Source organism: Gobio gobio (genome assembly GCF_949357685.1).
Source record: "Gobio gobio genome assembly, chromosome: 6".
Taxonomy (NCBI): Eukaryota; Metazoa; Chordata; class Actinopteri; order Cypriniformes; family Gobionidae; genus Gobio; species Gobio gobio.
Genome location: NC_137102.1, coordinates 40,408,941 through 40,434,130, shown reverse-complemented (window position 1 = coordinate 40,434,130; position 25,190 = coordinate 40,408,941). Strand labels below are relative to the sequence as shown.

General features: G+C 39.9%; 1 protein-coding gene across 1 annotated transcript in view; it reads right to left on the bottom strand.

Moving 5' to 3' along the window:
- adcy1b (adenylate cyclase 1b) overlaps window positions 1–25,190 on the bottom strand; it is an 88,639-nt gene that overhangs the window by 43,936 nt on the left and 19,513 nt on the right. Inside the window, exon 5 of the mRNA XM_079818666.1 lies at window positions 1–128. Within this exon, the coding sequence (XP_079674792.1) occupies window positions 1–128 (128 nt within the window). The remainder of the gene's footprint in view (window positions 129–25,190) is intronic.

Below are 25,190 nucleotides of genomic sequence, written 5' to 3'. Positions count from 1 at the left end.
GTGATGGTGTCGATCATGTCCAGGCCCATCTCCACACAGCAGTGAGCATGGTCTGTTTTGGGCTGCGTCAGGCCAGACACACAGTAGTAGCAGTCGCCCAGAATCTTGATTCGCCTGCAGTGATTCTCCTACAGATCAACAAGTAAAACCTTCACAACTAGAACTCAACATCAACCGGTTTCAGAGCACGCGCCTCAGAAAAAATAACACGTAATTTCTGACTTTTTAAGTAATTTCCACTTTAAACAGTGGCTTCTGACCCTACCACTGGTTTTAGTATAAATGTATATCCACTCAAACAGAGAACGTTCTCAGAATGTTCTGGCAAGGTTCTGTGAAAGTTATGAACAAACTTTCTTCCAGTAATGTTAATAGAACGTTAATTCAAAGTTATCTGGCTATCTTTAATAATGTTCTCAAAATATATAGATTGTTCATGGAATGTTTTTTTTTTTTTTTTTTTTCAGAAGTCTAATTTAAATGGATAGTTCAGCCAAAAATAAAATTTACCCCATGATTTACTCACCCTCAAGCCATCCTAGGTGTATATGACTTTCTTCTTTCAGGCAAACACAATCGGGGTTATATTACAAAATATCCTGGATAATCCAAGCTTTATAATGGGAGTGATATAGTAACTGAGATTTTGAATCCCAAAAGTGCATCCATCCATCATAAAAGTAATCCACAAAGCTTCAGGGGGTTAATAAAGGCCTTCTGAAGCAAATCAATGGGTTTATATAAGAAAAACATTCAAATTTTAAACTTTATAAACTAAAATAACTAGCATCCGGGTTCCGGCAGATGACCATACGCAAGTCAATTTATGGCAAAAGAGTGACTCTTACCTGACTCATGGCGCATTGACGAAAGGGGAAGCGCAGAAGATAGAGCAAAACAAAAAATTGCTCATGAATTAGAAATCTAAAACAAGAAGTTTTAAAGAGAAATGTGGGAGGATTTCGATAGAAGAGGAGCTTGAGTTTGTTTGAACCGCGAGAGGCGTCAAAGATTGCGCTACTCCTACGTCAAACATCGTGTCAGAAGTTACGCTTCCACCGTAAGTCGACTTGTGTAGACCATCTTTTGGAAGCAAGTTACGTACACATGGAGACACGTTTAGCTGTATACAGAACATTTTTTTATTGTATCAGCATTTCGTCCAGACGGATGCAGTGTTTTGGGAGCCTGAAACTGCTATTTTTTGGCCATATCCACATGAAGCCAGAGCTTTCCCTATCCAATCTTTTTTTTTTCTCTCTGAGCATGCATATGCGGTGTCTTACGTATACAGCTAAACGCGCCTCCGTGTGTGCGGAAAAATATAGATTTTTTACACAAACACATTGATTTGCTCCAGAAGGCCTTTATTAACACCCTGGAGCCGTATGGATTACGTTTATGATGGATGGATGCACTTTTTCAAGTTCACAATCCAACGCCCCGCATTCACTGCCATTATAAAGCTTGGAAGGGCCAGGATATTTTTTAATATAACTCAGATTGTATTCGTCTGAAAGAAGAATGTCATATACACCTAGGATGGCTTGAGTAAATCATGGGCTAATTTTCATTTTTGGGTGAACTAACCCTTTAAATGTTTGTCTAATGCTTTTTAAATGTTGCTACTTGTTTCAGAACATTCCGAGAACATTTTAAAGTAACGTTCCCATAATTTGAAGAATGATGAAAGCAACATTCCCTTCACGTTCGCAGACTGAGTTGAGTTGGCATCTGCACACTATTGCAACTGCTGCCAATCCAGTCTTGAGTTTCTTGTCCAGGGTTCATATAAATGTACAGAACGCTCAATTGCGTCTAAATCAGTGAAGCTGTTTCTCTCATTCACTCTGTGTCTGGGGCTTGTTGATTGTAACGGAAGAGTTCTAGTTCTGTGTTTATTAGGTGTTACACCGTGAACATTAAAATCCAGTCCAAAATTAGTGTTTTTAACATTGATTCTACATTGACTTCTTTATATTAGGTTTATATTAGGCGTCTTTATAGTTACATCCAAAAAAAATTGTTGATGTTGTACTTGTGCTGCTATTGAGGTGGTTACGGGTTTAGGACAGGTTGGTATGGATAAGGGGTTTAGGGATTAAGAAGACAACCATGTAATTATAGATGTAATTACAGAAATTAATCACTGCTGTAATTACATACAATTGCTGCGTCCCAATTCACATACGATCTGCCCTAAATAGTATTTGAAATTAGAATTAGTGTGTCCCAAATCGTAGTATGTTTAAATGAGTATTCTAAAGATACCCGGATGGTCTACTTTTTCCTGTTAGAATCCGAAGTGCAGATTGGACGAGAATTTGATTAGAACTACAAACGCGGATAAAAAGTGTTAAAAAACTACAAACATAACAGGTGTGCGAGTCCGACGGTTAAGTAGAGAGGTTTAGATAGAGGGTTTTGGGTAAAATATTTATTCAATGTTATCCACATAATTTTTAATCAGCAACAGCATTGTGAGCTTTTGCAATGATATGTTTGGTAATTAAATGCATCATTATGCAAATTGCAAACACATGAGGAGAGTCTCCGCATGACAGACTCACGACTGGCAGATCAATGTGCTGCTACATTTCTCTCTGAAACGGTAGGAAATTAAATAAAATTGAATGTGGAGGATTTTATCTGTGACAGAATGATTGACAGGGCAGTTTAATCGGTGACAGGATGTGTGTAACTGAGCGACAGAGCGTCCGTTAAAACGTGGCTATTACGAAGTACTAGCTTGTCCAAGAGATGTATACTTTTCTGCTACACACTCAAAAGTGTGTACTTTTACTTCACAAAAAAATTATATACTTTTTAGGGCATAGTATAAGTAGGCAAACTGGGACACAGCAAATGTAAAAACAAGGATGCGTACTGGCCCACAAATATTTTATCGGTACTAATTTAAACAATCACATCCCTCTAAAATATAAATCAAATGCACATGAAGCCATTTATACACGTGTGATCACTGATTGTAGTTTTACTTCATCTACTGATACGTACAGAAGATCAGATCATGTGTGTTGTTCAGGAGAGTCAGCTGCTGCTTTACTACGTGATCAGATATGCAACATTTTCACCTGAAAACAGCTGGAAAACCCCACCGACGCACAGAAGGAACATGAGATCAGAATCAGCAGTGACTCTTTACATACCAGACAGGAGGAAAACACTTTAACACTATACAGAACCATGATTCAAACCACGCAGAACACCTAAGCAACCCCATATTTATCCTATTTATCCATCTCTGACTGACACACGTCTCTGAGGACATAGAAACCTAGTACAGACACACACACGATGATCAGTAACACACAACGTGGCTTGTGTGATGTATGTATAGTGACTAGGACTCTGCCCAGCAGGAAGTGGATACCTAGTTTTCATGGATCAACATGTTTTATTGCTCCAGGAAAGAGCACAGCCTCCACACAGTGGGAAAAAATATCAAATCTTTATTAGCTTTCAGAGCATGAACCTGAAGGTCACTTGCATGGATGAATGAACTGAGTGAGTGTGCAAAAAGGTTTCAAATATAAATGTTATGCTATAAAAAACAAGAAGAATCACTTTTCCATAGTTTTAAAGCAGTTACACAGCAAAAAAATGCTTTTCATTTTTATCTTGTTTCCAGTTCAAATATCTAAAAATTATTAAACAATATAAGTAAAATGACATAAGATGTTCTGAATGTTCTGCAGGGAATTATTACTGTCATTTCACAGTGTATAAACATGAAAGACTTCTTATAACCTATTTAAAGCTACACTGTGTGATATTTTCCCCCATCTAGTGGTGAAAAGGTATATGACCATCCAGTGAATTTTAGTTTCTGTTCCTCTCAATTCCGATTTCGTTTCAACTCCTACGGTGGCCGATTTAGTCCAAGATTAACATGGCTTCCAGTTCGACCTCGTCCACATTCGACACGGTGCCTGTGGGATATTCTGTGCGCAGTGGGATGGTTGGAACTCAACTGGCCTAATTATTCGGCTAGAAAGAACTGCAGCTAATCCAGAGTGAACTTTGATGATAGTAATGTTTATTCAGTCATCCAATTGCAAGGCATAAACAGGTTTGCGTGGATATGTACATAAATGTGGTTTCTGTGAGAGAACAAATAAGAATGGTAAATATACATACACAGTTAAGAACTGTATTACTATACTTATAAGTTACATTTGTATAATGTAACCGTAAACCAGAGCTTATTGTACCATATATAGGCGCTAAATGCAGCTGCATTAAAAGGAGCGGAGCGGAGCTGCCGCTGCTGCTGCTAACAAGCGGTGTCCGGTTACAAAAGTGTGTGCGGCGCTTTAACGTTAGCACTGCAGTGCGCTCTGTATAACAATTGTTAAAATGCCTAAAATACATATTTCCATCAACATACATTACAAGCAAATATTTTCTATAAACGAATAAACATTGTTGATAACAAAATAACTGAATGATTATTCAAATAGGTGAGCATTACGCTATTGTATGTTGACACAAAAATACTTCTGAGGTGACATCAACTGAATTACGCGATGACACACTCTGAAACACATCTACAATGACAATAACTATTTTTTAACTACTTTTGAGGAATAAACAAGCCAGGAAAACTCTGTATAACTGTTACTGGACGCTGCTGAGATGAAAACTCTCTGCACATGCACCAGACAAGTCTGAACAAGTTGACGCGCACATGCGCGAGGCAGAGAATTTTGTACAGTGCCATCGAGTATTAAAACCGGTTAAAACGCGAAAAGCGAAGCTTGAATTTACGGGTATGTCCCTCTTTGGCTAATGTACTTTCAAGATGGAGGGGCAACATGGCGACCACCGTTAGATCCCATTACCTTATGTATTTTCAATGGCATATTATAAACTTACGAGAATACTTTATTACTTAAAAGAAGTAAATATACATTAATGAGCACATATATTTTTGAAAGAACTAAGTGTTTTTAGCTAAGAATAGACTAAAAAAGTTACACAGTGTAGCTTTAATGAAATGAAGGGTTTCATTGAGGTATATGGATATTAACATAGATGGGTGCGAAACACATAAGGCAGCCGGTCAGGACTGGATGAGATTCTTAATTGAAGAGATACACTCAGCAGAAGGTAGATGAGTTCTTATTTACTGAAGAAACTTGGGCATACATGTGTGGTTCTGTAAGATATTGAACAGGAAAAATCTATTTATTATATATATATATATATATAGCTTACATCCAATAATAACGTTGTGTACAACATATGCACAAGCATATCTCATCAACATACACATAAACACACTAGTATACATGAAATCAAGCAGGTAATACAAGATGTACGTGTTAATTGGCTACTTCCAGAATCAGAAGAATAAACCAGTCGATATCTCACCAATAAGCAGGAAATACAGACAATAATCACTTACTTTCTTTGCACACGCACAGTAACCCAACATTAACTCGTACTCTGTGCTGATAAAGCGCCGATGTTGAATGAGAAGGCAGTTGACGAACTTTTTACACTCTTGCATGTACTGCACCTACTTGCTATCTGCAGACCAGTTCCGCTTCACCGCTCTAGAGTGCTCTGATTGGTCTGTATCATCCGGCGTCTATAGACAACCTGGCCTTTTGCACAGCCGCCCCCGAATTAAGGAATTACGTTTTTTTTTTTTTTTACCCTGCCTACTGGTCAGAGGGCACAAGGAAGTTGGGGGTCGAAGATCATAACCACATCCCCGATCTCTAGTGACTTCTTCTAGGTTTTCCACGTATGGCGGGCTTGGAGAGTAGGTAAGTAGTACTTTAGGAAATGTCTCCAAAAGTGGACAGCTTCACGTCCCCTCAGTATCCTGTACGTCCTTCTGATTTCGGCAAACAATCATTCTGCACCGGGATGGTGTAGCCTCTCATGATGATTAGCTCTGTGGTCAAATGTCGAGGGTCAAGGACAACTGGATGTACAGCATCCGCTTCTAGTACCTCACAGTGGCGTAGGCATCCACCTACTCGAATGAGTCAGGTAGCAGCGTCAAGCTCAGGGGAGAGTGAAAAGCAAGTCTGCTTGTAGGTGAGTAATCACTGATGGACAATTGCTGGCCCATTGTCGAAGCTCAAAGCCTCTGGAGGCTAGGAGTGAACAGAGTTGATCAACCAGGTCTTGTGCGTCTTGGGGGGAGTGAAGACTATGCAGACAATTATCAACATTAAAATGATCTTTCAATGACCTCTCTGACTGGGTCTCCAGACTGGTTGTGATCTATGACGTGCCTCTGCAGGGTGTGTGGCACAGTAGGGACTGCACATGGTACCAAAGGAGAGCACCTGTCACTGGTACACATCGGGGTGTCGCTCAGGTGATGGGCCTAACGTGGGTCCAGGTAGGAGGAACTCGTTAAGTCTGTGGCTTTCATATTAAAAGGAACAGTTATAAACGACCCGATTCTTCTGGTTATGCTGGGGAATGTACCATGATGTGTAGCTCTCGAGCTTTCTTGGTTCTAGCTTGGTGACATAACCTGCTTCCTTTAGTATGGTGATCTTGGCCTGGTAGGCGGAAGCCTGATCAAGGTTCTTAAGTAGTCTCCTCTCGACACTCCTAAGCTGAGGGAGAACGGCTTCTTTGGGCATAGTCAGCTGTAGCATGCTCTGTATCCGAAGGAGCGATGTAGTATACCTCATCGTCCCTTCTACCTCCACTCGTTCAGTCTTCTCCTGCAGGAGCCTGAGGGCTTCTTGGTCTAGCCTCGATCTCGTCACTACATTGTCGCTGCGGTAGGAAATGACTGGCATTGTCGCAATAAGGGCAGTAGGTGTGCGACTTCTCTCTGTACCTGGTAAAACTGGGCCTGGACTCTGGAGCAGATACTCTCTGTTCGATATCTGCAGAAGGCTTCTCTGCACCTAGCAGGATGCTCGTCGATCTCCCTGTTGGCTTGGGGTCGTAACGACCTTCTCTCTTCTTTGTAGGTATGCCTTGCCTTGGAGTCTGGACACATGTGAACCGCATTCTAATTCAACTGCTCCCTCCGACCCCAACTGCTATCAACTATCTACACAAAAGGAATATTTAGTCATAGTGTTTCCTTCGAGGAGGCAAGGGAGGCAGTGCCCCCTCAAAAATGTGACATCAACAAGTGTACAAATACCTCATTTTTCTAAATTAACACTGTCCAACAGCGACACCCGCAGGTGAAGTTACAGCAGGAGGTAGAGGTCTGCATTCCTGCGGCCCTCCCGTAGGACCCGATCAGTTTTCTTGCGGCACGGGAGTAAATTTCCAAATCAAAGATGGTAGCGGTCGGAGGCATAAAAGGACGAGCAACACCAGTGAAGGACGAGAGAGGATCAGGCCTGGAGTTTACGTTGTGTTTTATTTATGTTTTGTTATGTGTGTGCATGGCAGTCGTCTGTGAGGGGCTAGTAAGCCCACAGTTTTCATTTATTTGTATTTTTGAGTGACAGATGTCGTATTTGATTTAGCCCCTTTTTTTCTCTGTGACATTTATTACGGTGTTGACAGTATTATGATAAGACAAAAATTACAAATAAAGTTATTGTATAGCCAACATTTTATATTTGTTATCCCAGTCACTCTCTTTCTTTAGGGGCTGGGATAACAGGGTAAGCGCGTGGAATTTTAAGTGGGAGTGGATGAGTGCGGAATAGATCCTAGCGGGAGCGGGACAAAAAAAACGCCATCTCAATGGGGACAGGTCCCCCGTGCAGACCTCAAGCGGGATATGCGCCTCTGTCCCCATTGAGTTTTAATAGACGCCCCAAAGCATGCGGTGAGTTTAGTGGCGAGTAATGAAAATGAATCGGGAAAAGTCACGTGACAGGAGGAGCCAATGGCTCCATCACGCTATGATTGGATATGATGGGTTATAATTGGATATGATTGGTTTGTATGATAAATCCTGCCTCTTGTTTTTGTGCACGTTCCGTCGCAAATCAGTCTGAATAAAAAAAATGATGGCGTTTATTGGGAAGACTAATTAAAAAGTAAGTAAACAACTCAGCCATTTAGATATTATTATGTCATGTCAAAATCAAACTTGAAATGAGCTGAAAACATGATGACTGTTGAGATTTTTTTAGCGAGCAGTCAGTTTGGTGAAATTAAAGGTACATCTTTGTCTCTGATCCGTGTTTGTTTATGCCGAGCTTGATAACTGATGAAAATAAGTTGACTATTAAAGAAAATAATATATTGTTTCAATTGTTGAATTTTTAGTTATTATTTTGGAATAAATGTAAAAACTTGATCAGATTTATACTATGTGAAATATGAATAGAACATTAATTACATAGTTAATGTAAAAATACAAAATAGAACTGTTTTTGGTTTCTCTGTTTCATGTTTATTTAACCAGGAAGATGTGACAACATTAGATATAAATGGGACGTGAATTTAAATGTTATATGTAAAACTTGACAACATTTACAGATAAGGATATAATCGTAAAATGCTCACTTGCAAGATTGTCTAAACAACACACATCTGTCACAGCACCTGACAGGACGAGCAATGTTAAACTTTTATGCATTTGAAAGTGTCTGTGACTGTGTAAAGAGCATGAAAGGTAATGAGGCGAGCGCTGGTGAGTTTATGATGGGTTGTTACATCCAAACATTGTGCCTCTTCTGAAGCAGCGTTTCATAAATCAGGGTTAAAGCAGGGTTTAGAAAGACAATAACCCACAGTGGGAAAATCCCTCTGATGGCAGGATTCAGGTTTCGAACAACACAAGTAAATTACACAATTTTCCTCTTTCACATAACTACCTCTTTAATGACTATTTAAAAATATATATTTTCTGGAGAAACAGCACATTCCAAAGAGTTTGTCCTTTTCAAACGGATAGCTTTCAAACTCCTGGTTATGTTTACAACATACTATCCTGCCCTGGGTTTCAAAAAGAACAAATGTATTGGTAAAATTATAAATAAGATGATGAATCAAAACAGGTAATGTGCTTTTGAATAGCGATAAGTGAATAAAGATAATGAAATATAATAAGAATGCAAATGTGTTGTTCTTTTCACTGTTGATTCTTTGGTAAAACTGTTGCGATTTGCCACAGACTTAGCAAACAGACTTTTACGGAAAAACCAGTGTTCATTCTAATGAACAGTGATTGTTTGATATGCAAGAAATAGAGTAGCAGTAGTGAGATAATTATATTTGCTCTAGCTGCAATTGAAAGAAATTAGCCAATCACAGCAGAGGGCTTTTACATTGAAGTCTTAAAGGAGACACGCCCCTTTAAATCATAGGGCAAATATTAGGGCAGAATAGTCATTTATGTGTAAACTATGAGTATGTTAATGTAAAAATTAAAGGGGTCATAGAATGCCATTTTTGTACAAGTTAATATGATTCTTTAGTGTCTAAATGAAAAGTTTGTAATATACTTTAATTAAAAATTCTCATTAGTATTGTAAGAAAACACTCATTTTACCTGGTCAAAGCCAGCTCTGTTTTCAGCAAGTAATTTCAGTGTATGTGACTTTAAATGATAATGAGCTTTGCTCACCCCGCCCCTCTGCTCTGTGGTGCGTTCGGTTCAACAACACCACAACACACGTGGAGTGTTGCCTTGACAACAGTTGAGGGTATATTTTCGAGAAATAATGGCAACGGGAGTCTCTGAGGACACATCTGAGCAACCTTATCATTTTGAACCGGAGTCGGACCAGGAACAGATGACGAACCCAACGAAGTTCGAACAGGACGTTTCTGAATGGTTGGTTAACGTCATGTCACTTTGATCTATCTTTGTCCTGGCAGAGTAGCATAGTTGCTATGTGTTTACTGATGTATATGTCAGTTCATTGACAGATTGATTTTTTTTTTACATTACTTCTTAATCAGTAACAGACACCGTTATAAACCATGTACAAAAGTAAGCTTAGTGTAGTGTTACCACGTTAACTTTATCACCCGCGTACACAGTTTGTAATAACAACCAAAACGCGTTGTTCATTATAAACGTGGGATTATGAATTATATTGAGAACGTCATACACAGAAAGCATGCCGTAATGTAACTTACCCTGTAAACTTTAGCCTCATTCATCGTGAAGCGTGCAAGCGATTTGCAAAGATTAATATAAAGGTTAATAAAACGTTACACTCACTTCTTCCTGAGGTGCAGCAGGAACACGATCCTTTTTTCAAGAGCAGCTTATTAGCAAAACCTGCTTTATACTGACCCTTGTTTATAAAGCAGCCTGCTGAGAAATGATTCGCGCAAACATTGACGTTGATCGGGGGGAATATTCCCTTCTAAAACAAAACTTAGCAGCCACTGGGTCTTCAGCGGTTCGGATTTAGGAACATCAAAATGACTGCTGTGTTCGTTATTACACCCAACAACACAACACCACAATCGCTTAGACGCCATTCTGCTTCAGAGTATCAACAATGGTGGACTGATGACAGCTCGCTCAGGGCGGGTCTGTGTTGAAATGCTGCTGTCAATCAACAATCATAGGAGGGGCGTACACCATGTAACGTCACACGGTCAGACGGCACGATTTGAGACAGGGGAAAACATATAAGGAGATTAAAAAAAAACACTGGATGTATTTTTATCATTATAGGATGGTTGTGTACAGGCACTGCCAACACACATTTCCGTATAATCAACTTGTAAAAGTGCATGTACCATTATATGACCCCTTTAACATTATAAGTGCACCCCAGGAAACATCAAGAATGCAAAGAACGGACTTGCATTCTCATGGAGACCGGTCTTGCCAGGCAACCTTGAAAGAACGAACTCATCAGAACGCGAGGACACATCTTTGTGATAATTGAGATGAGCTGCGGTGTTGTTGCTCAACTTACCGTCCCAGCATAACGATATAACAATAAATACACCATAATATCACAAACAAATGTCATAACCGATTGAAACAGTTACTTCATATTATTATAGAAATTATTTTCTATATTATCTTTTTTTTTTTTAATGAGTAGCTTATTATGTTATCTATGCTTTGTCAATGTTAAGATTCTTTTTATTATGCCAATTAAAATACTGAAGGCTTTCTTCAGGGTATCACTTTAAGGCAAGATAACCCAGGTGAATAGAGTAAAACAAATAACTAATAGATGTCACCATACTTCCCCAGTTGATTGATAACAATAAGAATTCCAAACAATTTTTGTATTACAAGTTTTCTGAAATGTTTAAATATGCACTGATTTTTCATGTACTTTTCTAGAGCAAAAATCTGAACATTGAATGAAGTCCGGTAAAAAAAAAAAAAAAAAAAAATATATATATATATATATATATATATATATATATATATATATATATATATATATATATATATATATATATATATATATATATATATATATATATATATATATATATATATATATATATATATATATATATATATATATATTAGTCAAGAGTCAAGGGTTTTTACAGAGGGGAGATTGGATTTCTCTTTTTACCACTCCAAAAATCTGAAAATACTGTCAACAGCCAGAAAAAAGTTAATTTTCACAATTTCTTTAGGAATAAAATGTATAAATCAGGCAAATTATAAATAAATGAACAAACCGCTCTGTAAAAACCTTCAGAATATAGATAGGAATACAACTGTAAAGTTTGGTGTATGTAATTGGTACTGAAGTTAGAGATTTCTGGCTCAGTGCAGGAAAAAAACTCATTTTGAGAAAACAGCCTTTAAAGATATTGTAATGGAAATCTACAGACACAAATAGATAAAGTACTATAAAAGATACACTTAAAAGTATAATTTTAGATGTTTCCTTTCCACTAATCTGAATTTTTAATAATGAAAAGCCAAAAAGCCCAAAATTGACAGATGCATGGAAAAAAAACTGTATTTGCCTGTAGTGTCTCGCCTTAATAAAATTAAACAAAATGTCATGTATTTGCCAGCAGGAATCTCTTATGTGAGAACGAGAAGTTTAAAGTTTACAGGCTTCCGTACGTCGACTGCCTGCAGCATCTTCAGGGATTTCTAATGGTTTGATTATCTCAAGTCTGCATTCGATGCATCCTCGATATCAAGAACATATCCGGGTACTTTCTTGCGTCCTCTGTACTTGCGTTCTTGAGTATTGGAATTGAACGTCGACAGTTGATGATGACGTAGAGCGAGAACACAAGGACGCAAGATCGCTGAAGAACGCATATTGAGAAACAGCCATTATATTTACTGACACATTTCCTCCTGAGCACATGATTGAATGACACTCTCTGAACCCAGAGGAATTCATGATCCAGCACTTTGTCACAAGCTCAATAGCAACATGTATTTCTCTCTCATCTAGTTAATCCTCCACTGAGGTGCATGACACACTGAACATCCCTGTGTCCCGATTGTACAGTAAGACAGCGGATAAACGCAAAGCCACGGATCAATATGTGTCAGGTATAATGGATGAGACCTGCTTACTAGATTGATTGATTTCTTGATTTCTCCAGACTCTATCCCAGCTAAAAGGGAACATTCTCAGAACTTTAGCTAACATTCTGGCAAGGTTCTCTCAAAGTTATGAACAACATAATTTTTTGTCTTTAATAATGTTCTCAAAATGTTAGTTCAGAAACGTTTTTTATAAATTATATACAGGGCTTGCCATTTGCGGGTGTATTTCAGCTGTGACAATCACTCCCACTAGACACTTCAATTTTATTGTAGTCTTCTCAAAAGGCATCTGTTATAATCGTGTTGCGCATTATAACCAATCACACGCGATTCTGTTGAGCTAATGAATGCAATGTCTAATAATCAGAGGTGTTCAGATTAGTCATCATTGAAACGCCAGAGTTTTGTTCAGCACGCTTTCATACACTGAAATCTGCACTCTCATCATAAACAACACAGCAAAGATGTACGTAAGATTCATTCCTCATACATCAATTGACTTTTGTGCTTTTTGTTTGATTTCAGCAGCGAAACTAGTTTGAAACAAAGATTACAGCAGAACCACAGCGCATCTGATGTGACCCTCTCTAAAGTTACATACAACCAGGGGCGGTTCTAGACCCTTTTTATGGGGGCTGAAGCCCCCCTTAACTTCTGCCCCAGCCCCCCTAAAATATGTGTGATTAAAAGCTTTAAAGCATATGAAACTGGCAGGAGGCTTCGGCTTCATCCCGTCTTTTAGTCTGCGTGTTCTTCAATCCGCAGCGTCGCCGGGCAGAGCGCACGTCAGAAGCAGAGGTGTGTGCGTTCATCTGAGCCTCATTGGTCTGTCATCGCTCGTCAATGTCAAAATATTCGAGAAACCCAATCAAGTCAGAGTAGATGGGCTTTATGTTCACACAGAATCTGCTGAGGCTAAACGCGAATTTTAGCAGCACGACTCGACATCAAGTGAGAGAAATGTAAACTAAGACTCTGCTTCTTTAAGTCAGAAATGTTAAACAAAGACAAAAACATTCAGGCAAATGAATAGCCAACACTTTTGTCTAATTTCGCCAATTTGAATTGAAAATAGGCCAATGTGATTCATAATGTAATTAACAAACAAGAAATATTAACAAAACCGTTTTCTTCAGATTAGGCATAAGATTAATAATGAATGTGTTCATATTGTAAATTAATATTATTCCATTTGTAGCCTTCAGTAAATAAATAAAAAAGGTCAGCTATTTCAGCCTGAATTGGGCATAAGATTAGTAATGAATGTGTTTATTTTGTGAATTAATGTAATAAAATTAAAACTTTAATAAACATTAAATTAACATGTCTAAGAAAAGTATTCATAAAACATACAAATATCAGTATGTTAATATGTAAACCATATTTACTTTCTTCTCTGACGAAAATGGAAAAACTATATCAGTTAAAGCTCAGCGTTAGGAGGGGAAGAGACTGGGCAAGATAAAAACAGAGAAAAAAGAGAGATGTGAAGATAAGAAAGACAAATAATCTACTGCCCAATGACATGATTTTCAAGCTACTGTTATCTTATTTTTTGGCCTTCAGAACATCTTAAAATGCACATATGTAGATCAGAAATCAGAAATAAACATTTTCTCGGGGGAGCTTTATAAGTGTTACTTTATAAGTATTACAAAAAAGCCATCCTATGGATATGCATGTTAGTAAGCTACTAGTTAATAGCACAATTTGGACCTTAAAATACCCTCACTGAAAATGAAAATCCTAGAACCGCCCCTGCATACAACATCGGTATACACATTTCTAACCTCAATAGCATTTGAAGAGAATGACTTACAGTCATAAAACCAACTGTAAAGTGTTCATCTAGGTGTCAGGTATGATGCACACCTTTTAGATATTTGATATTTAATACAATAAACTGTCAAATCACATGAAAATATGAATATACTGTATGGGCTCATACACAAAATATGCTAGATTTAAATATGTCATAGCTGATAGAAAACTGATGAGAATATTGCTTGAGAATAATTATATTTACACCAAAAAATCTTTCTTTCTTTTTTCAGACAAGCAACTGTTAGTGTTTCTCTGTCTAGATTAAGGAGCTTTACACACAACCTTATCAGAGCTAAATAGGCCTATTTGATGACCTGCCATGTTATACTTTTCATGTAGACTTTATTTGGGTGTGTACAGCGGTCATTTACATAAAGCCAACAACAAATTTCAGCCAGTGCTAAGTGGCTAGTAACTTTGAAAAACCACTAGCCACAGTGGCTTCTGAGCAAAAAAGTTAATGCCAAGCCCAGATTATATACATTATTCAATGAGCATTTTTTACGAAATGTTTAGTTGGATGTTCATCTAATGCTTTTTTTTTTTTTTTATGTTACTTGTTTCAGAACATTAAAAGAACATTCAAAAGTATCATTTCCATCATGTTTGAAGAATGATAATGGAATTTTCCCTTAAAGGGGGGGGTGAAATGCTGTTTCATGCACACTGAGCTTTTTACACTTTTAAAGACTTGGATTCCCATCCTAAACATGGACAAAGTTTTAGGGAAACCGGCTGCGCTGCAGTCACAGGACTTCACAATATCAACAATGTCACCAAAGAAGTGTGTTTTTGGTTGTTATGGCAAGACAATCATGTTTTCCCGGAGCAGCAACGGAGTTGTGCTAGTGTTTGTTTGTTCCCTGAATTTCGGCGACGATGGTTTATAAACAAGGTACAGTTCAACTCCGGATTTGTAGCTCGCTTAATGCTGAAAGATGGAGCAATCCCAGCGATTAAGGTTCACGGTCGTGTGTTGGTAGCAGGCGGTGAGTAAAAATGCTTCAAATGTCTTTGTGTTTTTAGCTATCGATTCCATTGTTTTTTTATGTAAACATGCATAGCTCAACGCAATAGCTGCGCGCGCTCGTCATTCTTTAGCTCCGCCCGAATGATACGCCCCCAGCCGCTCAGCTTTTTTCGGAAAGACTCGGTGCAGCGTATCTTTCTTTAAAAATATAATAAAACTAAAGACTTTTCGGAGATATGAAAGATACAATACTACTCTAGGTACTCAAGATTGACATGAGATTGACTGAAAATTAGTGTTTCACCCCCCCTTTAACATTCACATAACCAAAAAAAACAGAAATAATGTTTTCATAACGTAATGGGAGCGTTAGCTGGGATAAGACTTGAGCAGAGTATTCCTGACCTACATGACTCTGTACAATGGCCTGATCATGTAATCATGTCTTCAAAAATGAGAATTTCATTCATTCATTTAGACCAATAAAGTCTGATTGTCTAATCTGGCTGCATGAGCCAAAGAAAACAAATCTGAAGTGTCGCTTTTTCACAGTTAGGGTTCATTTATCTCAGACATGTCTCAAAGGGAAAGTGGAGCGAGTCAAACATTGAAGCAACAGCAGGCCGAGTGTTTAAGGTGAAACACAAGCGTGAGATTGTGTGCATCTGCCATGGAAACAGGGGAGCATAAAAAGCACAGTAAGCTTAAAGTGTGTCACCATCATCACAGACACTGCATACATTTGCATCATTCAAACAAGAGCCCTTCAGGAGCCAAAGCTCTTCAACTGAGCGTCTGTTCTTTAGCCTTTTTAGATCACACATGGACAAATCTGTGTCAATTTAGCCTCTTAATTTAAATCCAAATGAGGAGAAATGAGAGCGAAAACCAGTATGCCATCTGAGGCTGTGAATAGAGCTGCTCAGATTACACTGAATATACAGCAATGCCCTATAGGTGTTGACACTGAGACTGGTTTATTATTTTATGAGTAAAATAAGCTCTTGATTTAACATACCTTTCACGTTTTGTCTCTGGTGTTTTCACTACGCAATGATTTTCCAGCTTGGCAGCTGCTGTTTTTAGAAACATGACATGACTGCAAAATGCAACAACTGATTTGACTGCAGCAGCAATATGACAAAAGACACCAATGTTACTGAACTGGAACTGAAATGTATTAAAGAGGACATATTATGCCCTTTTTCACAGTCTTGATTTGGTTTTTGGGCTGTACTAGGGTTTCATTTCCCCATATCAGACATTATTGCAGCTCCTCTCCCAGTTAACAAATTTAGGTTATATAAACGTTGTGTTACCTGACCATTTCTTAAAACGTTCAACTAACTGTACATTTGAACATTTATTTGAAATATTCTAAGAATGTTAAAACGTTTTCTTGGTTATGCAAAAATCCTCCAAACATTCCCCTGGGAACATTGCTTCTTCCACCATTCTCCACACCACTTATCCTCTCTAGGATTGGACTGTTTCTGGAGCCTATCCCACCATCTCTGGCCACAGGTGAGGGAAACACCCTGGATGAATGGCAAATCCATCACAGGACGAAACTGTACTGGAGCGGCAGTGGAAACCCTGCGTATACGTGCGTGAAATGAGCCAGGTTTTCATGTAAACGTCTGGCCGGAGAGCTCGCATTTACAGTTGATGAGACACAAATTTAGCGAAAACAGTGACATAATCTCCAACACATGGATGCAATGGATCCACAAATGCACAGGGGATCCAGAAATACATGCAACAGATCCATCCATTCACACCTCAGTCACACAAATCCACATGCCGGAAAAATGCACAAATACAGTTTCTTTGCTTTCAATCCATAAGTGCACAAAAGTATTTGTAATTGAATGCACATATAAATACTGCGCCGTTTGTGTTGGTCTTCTTCCTTCAAGATGTCTGTCTGAAGTCCTAAGAAAACATAATTTATAGGTGTCCAGAAAAATGGTGAATGGGATATTACGAAGACGATGTGAATGAAAATAATTGCCATTTTATGTTGTCATTACTAAAAGATTATAAAAATATATTATCTGGAATATACTGTATCAATACTAATTAAAAATAATTATTAATAATTAAAATAATTTGTATAGCACCCTTCATAATGAATATTTAGTTTTTTATTTACCTGAAATTTTCTGTGGACCTCCTAGTACTCCCTTGTGAAACCTTCAGAACTGTCAATTTGAGTGTATTGTCCTTATATATAATAGAGGCATTTATACCTCCACCAAAAAATAGGGCCTCCCCGTGAATCTCTGCCATTTCTACCACTGAATGTGCTGATATTTGCTCTTGGTCTGTGCCTTATGGACTCTCCCCACAATCTACTGCTGCTCTTATATAAATATCATCATCATTCTCATCATTTTCAAGCACCTTCACTCCTGCACTGAACTGTATTACAGAGTGGAACAACCTCAGCGGGATGAAGTATAAGCCTTCACAGGTGATTGAGTCTTCTCTATGGGTCATACAAGAGTTGTAAAAGCCTGCATGACTAAACTACAATACAGTATTGTAAACCCATGTGGACTCCAGTTGCTGGCATAACAAGAGTGGTCAGCAAAACATTTACATCTTTATAAATAGTCCACTCACAGGCCTTGTGCATGCTTACTAAACCGGTCTAATGAAACTTATCCTCACTATAATCCCAAACCATCATAATCATTTAACCATAACTGATCCCGGGTCAGCTACAATCACAACTACTTTCCTACAATGCCAAGCCAGTGAGCCTGCACGTCACACCATGTAAACACTTAATTGGATCAAACTGAACCTCCTGAAGTGGTTTTGCTGAATGAAAAGCGTTCCACTCCACAATCCTCTTACATCTCTTGTTATTACTGGCATCTTTTCCATCACTTCATTATGGACTCAGTTAACCCAACAGCTTAAAAAAAACAGTACTTAACCCTATAGTAATAGATTCCTAAAGTACTGTCAAAATTGTGTTCAATCAGCTCTCTCTCTCTTTTCTTTCACAGAACATCCAGCTTCAAAAGTGGGCATTCAGGAGATCTGTCTATAACTGAAACTCAAGATGTGTCCACTACTTTTGACAGAGGGAGTCATCAGATCCTGCTGCCTGTCACATGAACTGCACTTCACTGTCACAAGGGTTTCCCGAGGAGGAGGGTAAAGACTGGGGTGCCTCATGGTTCGGTGCTTGGTCCGCTGCTATTGTCCATATAAACAACTCCTGGTTCATGTAAATACATTGTGGTTCTTTTAACTGTCTTGACACCTTATTACAATTAAATAGCTTCTGCTTTTCATAATTTGTAAGTGTGTTTTTTTCTCCTCACTTTGGATAAAAGCTTCTGTTTAAGATACATTTTTCAAGATACATTCATTTCCTTTTTCTTCATTAAAAAAGTCTTCACTTTTACACTGTAGACAAATATGAAGTATATATGAAGACAGTTTACATATAATAAGGCTTGACATTTTTTGCTCACCAGCCACTGTGGCTAGTGGTTTTCCAATTTTGTTGTTAGGAAATTTGCTGTTGGCTATATGTAAATTACCTCTGTAGACATCCAAATCAAGTCTACATGAAATTTATAACATGACAGGTCATCAACAGCTGTTTTTCTGAGAAAAAAAAAAAAGATTTTTATTTTTTATCAGCTATGACATATTTACATCTAGCATATTTTGTGTATGAGCCCATACAGTAGCCTAGTGAAATAAATATCCATATTTTCATGTGATTTGACACTTTATTTTATTAAATATAAAAATATAAAAGGTGTGCATCATACCTGACACCTAGATGAACACTTTACAGTTGGTTTTATGACTGTAAGCCATTCTCTTCAAATGCTATTGAAGTTAGAAACATATATACCAATGTATGTAACTTTAGAGACAGCCCTTAAATTCACGAATATCGAAAACATCCATCGTCAAACAAGCTTTATGCCAGTCACATCAGTTAATAAATATGTATTTATTGCACTTGATGGAAGACAATGATAGCACAGTGTTTTAATTGCAAGGGGAAAGATGTTCAATATCTTGTACATGCCTCGCAATATTATTCATAATTATTACCCTTTCACATATTCAGAACTGTGGTGAGAAGTGAGTAGGTGATGAAGGAAGGGGGATTTCATGACATATCAAACTACACTATATTGCCAAAAGTTTTGGGACAACTGCCTTTACATGCAAAACTTTAATGAAATCCCATTCTTAATCTGTATGGTTTAATATGGAGTTAGCCCACCCTTTTTGCAGCTAGAACAGCTTCAACTCTTCTGGGAAGGCTTTCCACAATCTTTATGGCATGAAATCGTTCTCACGGACCTTTTCCTGGACCGTTCCCACCTGGTGGAATGACCTGCCTATCTCAATTCGTGCGGCCGAGTCTGTAGCCATTTTCAAAAAACACCTAAAGACACATCTCTTCCAGCAGCACCTGACCAATCAAGAATAGCACTTATCATTATATTCATTTTCTGTCTGTCTAATTTATTTATTAAAAAAAAAAAAAAAAAAAAAAATTCTGTCCTGTGTGTTCTGTGCTAGATTAACTGAGACTTGTTACAGCACTTGCATATTGTTGCCCTTGACTGTTCTAGTTGCTTCTTTTGCTCTCATTTGTAAGTCGCTTTGGATAAAAGCGTCTGCTAAATGACTAAATGTAATGTAAATGTAAATGTTTAGGAGTGTGTTTATGGTAATTTTTGACCATTCTTCTAGAAGCGCATTTGTGAGGTCAGGCACTGATGTTGGAAGAGAAGGCCTGGCTCGCAGTCGCCATTCTAATTCATCCCAAAGGTGTTCTATCGGGTTGAGGTCAGGACTCTGTGCAGGCCAGTAAGGTTCCTCCACACCAAACTCGCTCATCCATGTCTTTATGGACCTTGCTTTGTGCACTGGTGCACAGTCATGTTGGAACAGGAAGGGTCCATCCCCTAACTGTTTCCACAAAGTTAGGAGCATGGAATTGTCCAAAATGTCTTGGTATGCTGAAACATTAAGAGTTCCTTTCACTGGAACTAAGGAGCCAAGCCCAACCCCTGAAAAACAATCCACACCTTAATCCCTCCACCACCAAACTTTACACTTGGCACAATGCAGTCAGGCAAGTACTGTTCTCCTGGCAACTGCAAAACCCAGACTCATCCATCGGATTGCAAGACAGATGGTTATTGGTCACTCCAGAGAACATGTCACCACTGCATCCCACGCTTTGCATTGCACTAAGGCTTGGATGCAGCTGCTTGGCCACACGAAGTTTGGAGGTCTGTAGCTATTGACTCTGCAGAAGGTTGCCGACTTCTGCGGACTGTGCACCTCAGCATGCGCTGACCCCGCTCTGTGATTTTACGTGGGCTACCACTTCAAGGCTGAGTTGCTGTTGTTTGTGCCTGACGAAGACCTGTTGGTCGAAACGTTGCAATAAATTGAAGCAGTTATATCAGTGTGCGGACATCACATTTGTTTTTTGCTGTTGTTCCCAATTGCTTCCAATTTGTTATAATACCACCAACAGTTGACCGTGGACTATTTAGTAGTGAAGAAATTTCACGAATGGACTTATTGCACAGGTGGCAACCTATCACGGTACCACACTTGAATTCACTGAGCTCCTGAGAGCGACCCATTCTTTCACAAATGTTTGTAGAAGCCGTCTGCATGCCTAGGTGCTCGATTTTATACACCTGTGGCCATGGAAGTGATTGGAACACCTGAGTTCAATTATTTGGAGGGGTGTCCCAATACTTTTGGCAATATAGTGTATATTTAACACACTTTACGCAACATAAACAAAACAAGCAAACCAAACAATATGATCACAAACACAATCACATTGTACAAACACAGCATAAAAGTCTAGAGCGAAGGTGTGGACCAGCATGTGTATGATCCAACAGACAGTCCAACAGAAGGAGCATGAGTGGATCAAATGAAACGTGCAAACAAACTGACCATGTAACGGAAAAATTCACACCACAGAACGAGTATCAGGCTGCAACATCGAGCACAGACGTGCTGAAAGATTTTTTAAGCCAGACAAAAAACATGTTGGTGTAATCCTTGGATTAAAGGATTTCACAGGCACATGTGAATGTAAGTAATTGTGCCTAGATTACAGTGAGATACATCTACATGTTTATTTGTACAGAGACACACGGCCTTAACATTAAAGCACCTTTACCTTCACAAACCCTAACGTAAACAGACAGGGAGAGATTTAACCAGTGGGTGTGTGTGCAGGAGACTCAAAACAACTTTGCTTTAACCTTTCCACACAGTGATTCACCGGCTGATGTGTCAAATATTCACCTAAAGCGTCACTAAATAGCAATAAAAACATTGAGTTAGAAAATATCTGACATTCCAATATTCCTTGCTATATTTTAATAAATAATCACACTATTCAATGTGCTGTCTTGTCTCTGTGTGCTTGGATCATTGCTTCCCTCTACTCCACACCTGATAGGGTCAAAAAACAATATAAATATAAATGGTTATGGTAACCCTAACCCTAACCATTACACATTATCATACCCCGTTTCTTTTATTAGTGTCCTGTGACATTTAACCAGTATGAACAGCAATGAAGTGCATAGGCTATATCTAACAGAAAACGTCTAGGGTTACGTATGTAACCTCTGTTCCCTGAGAACAGGGAACGAGCGCTGCGTCTAGCTGACGCTATGGGGAACGCCCTCGGCGTGACTGGTGTCTGAAGCTACTATCGAATCACGGCAAAGTCTTTGACCGACGTCAGCCCATGACGTCATCATCGTGCGACCCGGAAGTATAAAAGGGCGCCGTGCCAACACATGTACATCTTCTCGTCTGAAGGGACTGTATGGCAGATAGGCCCTGAAGCATGGCAACGCGACGCAGCGCTCGTTCCCTGTTCTCAGGGAACAGAGGTTACATACGTAACCCTAGACGTTCCCTTTCGAAAGGGAACTCTCGCTGCGTCTAGCTGACGCTATGGGGAACGATATACCAACGCCGCCATGCTGAGGGGAGTGTCTGCCCATTGGCAGTGACAACTGTCAACACAAGTAATTCATAGAAAAACCTGAGCGTTTCCCCCTCAGGTCCCTGGGTTGACAGTGACAGCACTCCCTACGGTCATAGCCCAAGCTATACAACTAAACGGAACCCTAACGCACTGCGTGGGGTTCCATCCAGACAGCTCGAAGGCCCGGGACCACTACTTCCACCGAAGGGGTCCCTTTAAGGGAATGTGGCTAGGGGACCCGAAGGAACCCCAGCCAGTCACTACTCGGGAAAAAAGTTCTCCCGAGTGCCACCAGGGAGGCCTGACCTGGTGCCCTAAGTGTTATGGACACTTCGGTTTAGCCAACCCTGTCTGTTCAAAACAGAGCCTCTGGATGGTGCCCAAGGGGCATCCAAGCTAAGGGACTGAAACACTGGCAGTCCTACTTAGCCCAGAACTCAGAGACGGGTTATCCAAGAGAGCAATACTCAGCGTAGTGCTTTTAAACCCTTGCTATCGAGGGGAGTCTGCCTGCTCAAATCAAGGATCTACCAGGTGCTTGTGTTTCAAAGCAGTAGGGAGGCCGAAAGGGCCTAATGACTGATCTAACAGGGAGGCCTCATGAGAGGCCTACGACCGTCTGACCAGGCTCAGGCGGCTGAGCACTCATAGACGACCCTCATTGAGGGGAGCAGCTGAGCCTGCCTGGCGAGTAACCTCCAGCTGTAGGCCCAACTACCACAAGTTCTCACAGAGAACTGGTAATCAAAGTGCCTAGCTCAGGAACTTCACCTTCAAGGAGGCCCTGTGGGCCTACTACTTGATAGCGGGTATTCCAGGGAGGCCTATAGAGGCCTACTACCTAACCGCAAGCCATGCTGGAAACCCAAGCATCCTGGCTCGGGACTTCGTCCTCAGGGAGGCCTAGTGAGGCCTACTACCTGACAGCAATACCGCCAATTTTCAGAGCGTTCAAGCTCACTTCCAGGGAGGCCTAGGGAGGCCTACCACCTGCCAGCGAAGCATGGTCCTGCTGAGGTTACCCTTGTTTTCTCAAGGAGGCCTAATGGAGGCCTACTACTTGACAGTCAAGCTACGCAGGCTAGTCGGGCATCCTGTTTAAGGAACCCGTCCTCAAGGGAGGCCTATTAAGGCCTACTACCTGATAACCAGCCTTTAGGGAGGCCTGGAGAGGCCTACTACCTGTTTGCAATACGTGCTAACTGTTTCAAATGACTGGGTCCCAGGAACACCTTAGGGACGCCTGATGGGGCCTACTACCTCGTTCGAGTGACCACAATCTGGGAGCTCACCCTCCGGGAGGTCTATTAAGGCCTACTACTCGACAGTCAAGCTACACAGGCTTTTCGAGCATCCTGATTAAGGAACTCGCCCTCAAGGGAGGCCTATTAAGGCCTACTACCTGATAACCAGCCTTTAGGGAGGCCTGGAGAGGCCTACTACCTGTTTGCAATGCGTGCTAACTGTTTCAGATGACTGGATCCCAGGAACACCTTAGGGAGGCCTGATGGGCCTACTACCTTGTTCGAGTCAGGGAGGCCTATTAAGGCCTAGAATTAACAGCAGGCTTTCAGGGAGGCCTGATGAGGCCTACAACCTGCCTCTGAGAGTGACCACAATCTGGGAACTCACCCTCAGGAAAGCCTAGTAAGGTCTTAGAGTTAACAGCAGGCCTTCAGGGAGGCCTGATGAGGCCTACAACCTGCCTCTGGTAGTGATCACAACCTGAGAGCTCACCCTCAGGGAGGCCTAGTAAGGCCTTACAACTACCAGCGGGCCTTCGGGGAGGCCTGATGAGGCCTACAACCTGATAGCCTCCAGGCTAGCTGTCCTGATGCGCACATCGGTACATACCTCCAGTGAGGCCTGGTTGAGGCCTTCCAACTGATAGTGCGCCTTGTTCAAGAGGCCTACTGAGGCCTACAATTGACAGCCGACCTTCAGGAGAGCGTATTTACCCCTTTTTAACCTGATAGCCAGCTAGGCTAGTAGTACCTTGATGCTTAGCATTGTCACCTGCCTTACCTGCCGTAAGAGTTTTGCAAAAACGAGAAATAACTGCCAGACAAACAAACTGACTGCTATTTAAACCAACGACTCTCAATGAGAGGAGGCCTCCGATCTAAGTGGTGTACAACAAAAGTTGACGGTGCCTCAGCAACGCGCCTCCTTCATCCACATACCAACTGACGCCGTAGCGCTCAGTCGTAAGATTCAAGATCAAGATTCAAGAGTTTTATTTGTCACATACACAGTTATATACACAATATACAACTGGCAGTGAAATGTAAACAGGTCCGCTCCATGGACAGTGCAAATAACAGTTACAAGAAATTAAAATAGAAATAGAATAAAATTAGAATAAAAAGTATTAACATAAGTAGAATTATAAATAAATCAAGTAAAAGATAAAAATAGGAAATAAGATAAATAAAAATATAAAAAATATGTGGATATGATAAGTGAGATAAACTGTAGACTTAAAAATAAGTGGTTAACATAAAATATATATATATGTATATATAAAGAAGTATAATGTGCAAGGTTTATTACAGGTTGTTACGCAGTAACAATAGGAAAGTAAAGTGCAGTGCAATTGCAGTATGTGGATGTTAATGTTAAAAAAACCGTATGTTTATGCGTGTGCGGGGGTGAAGTGAAGTCACGTGACTGAGTTCAGGAGTCTGATGGCCTGGGGGAAGAAACTCCTCCTGAGTCTTTCAGTTTTTGCCATCAGGCTACGGAAGCGCTTACCAGATGGCAGCAGGGTGAAGTGAGAGTTTGCAGGGTGATTAATGTCTCTGATGATTTTGGTAGCTCTACCTCTGCAGCGTTTGGTATAGATGTCCTGCAGAGACGGGAGAGCTGAGCCTGAGATGCGCTCGGATAAGCGCACCACTCTTTGCAGGGCTTTGCCATTATGACTGGTGCTGTTC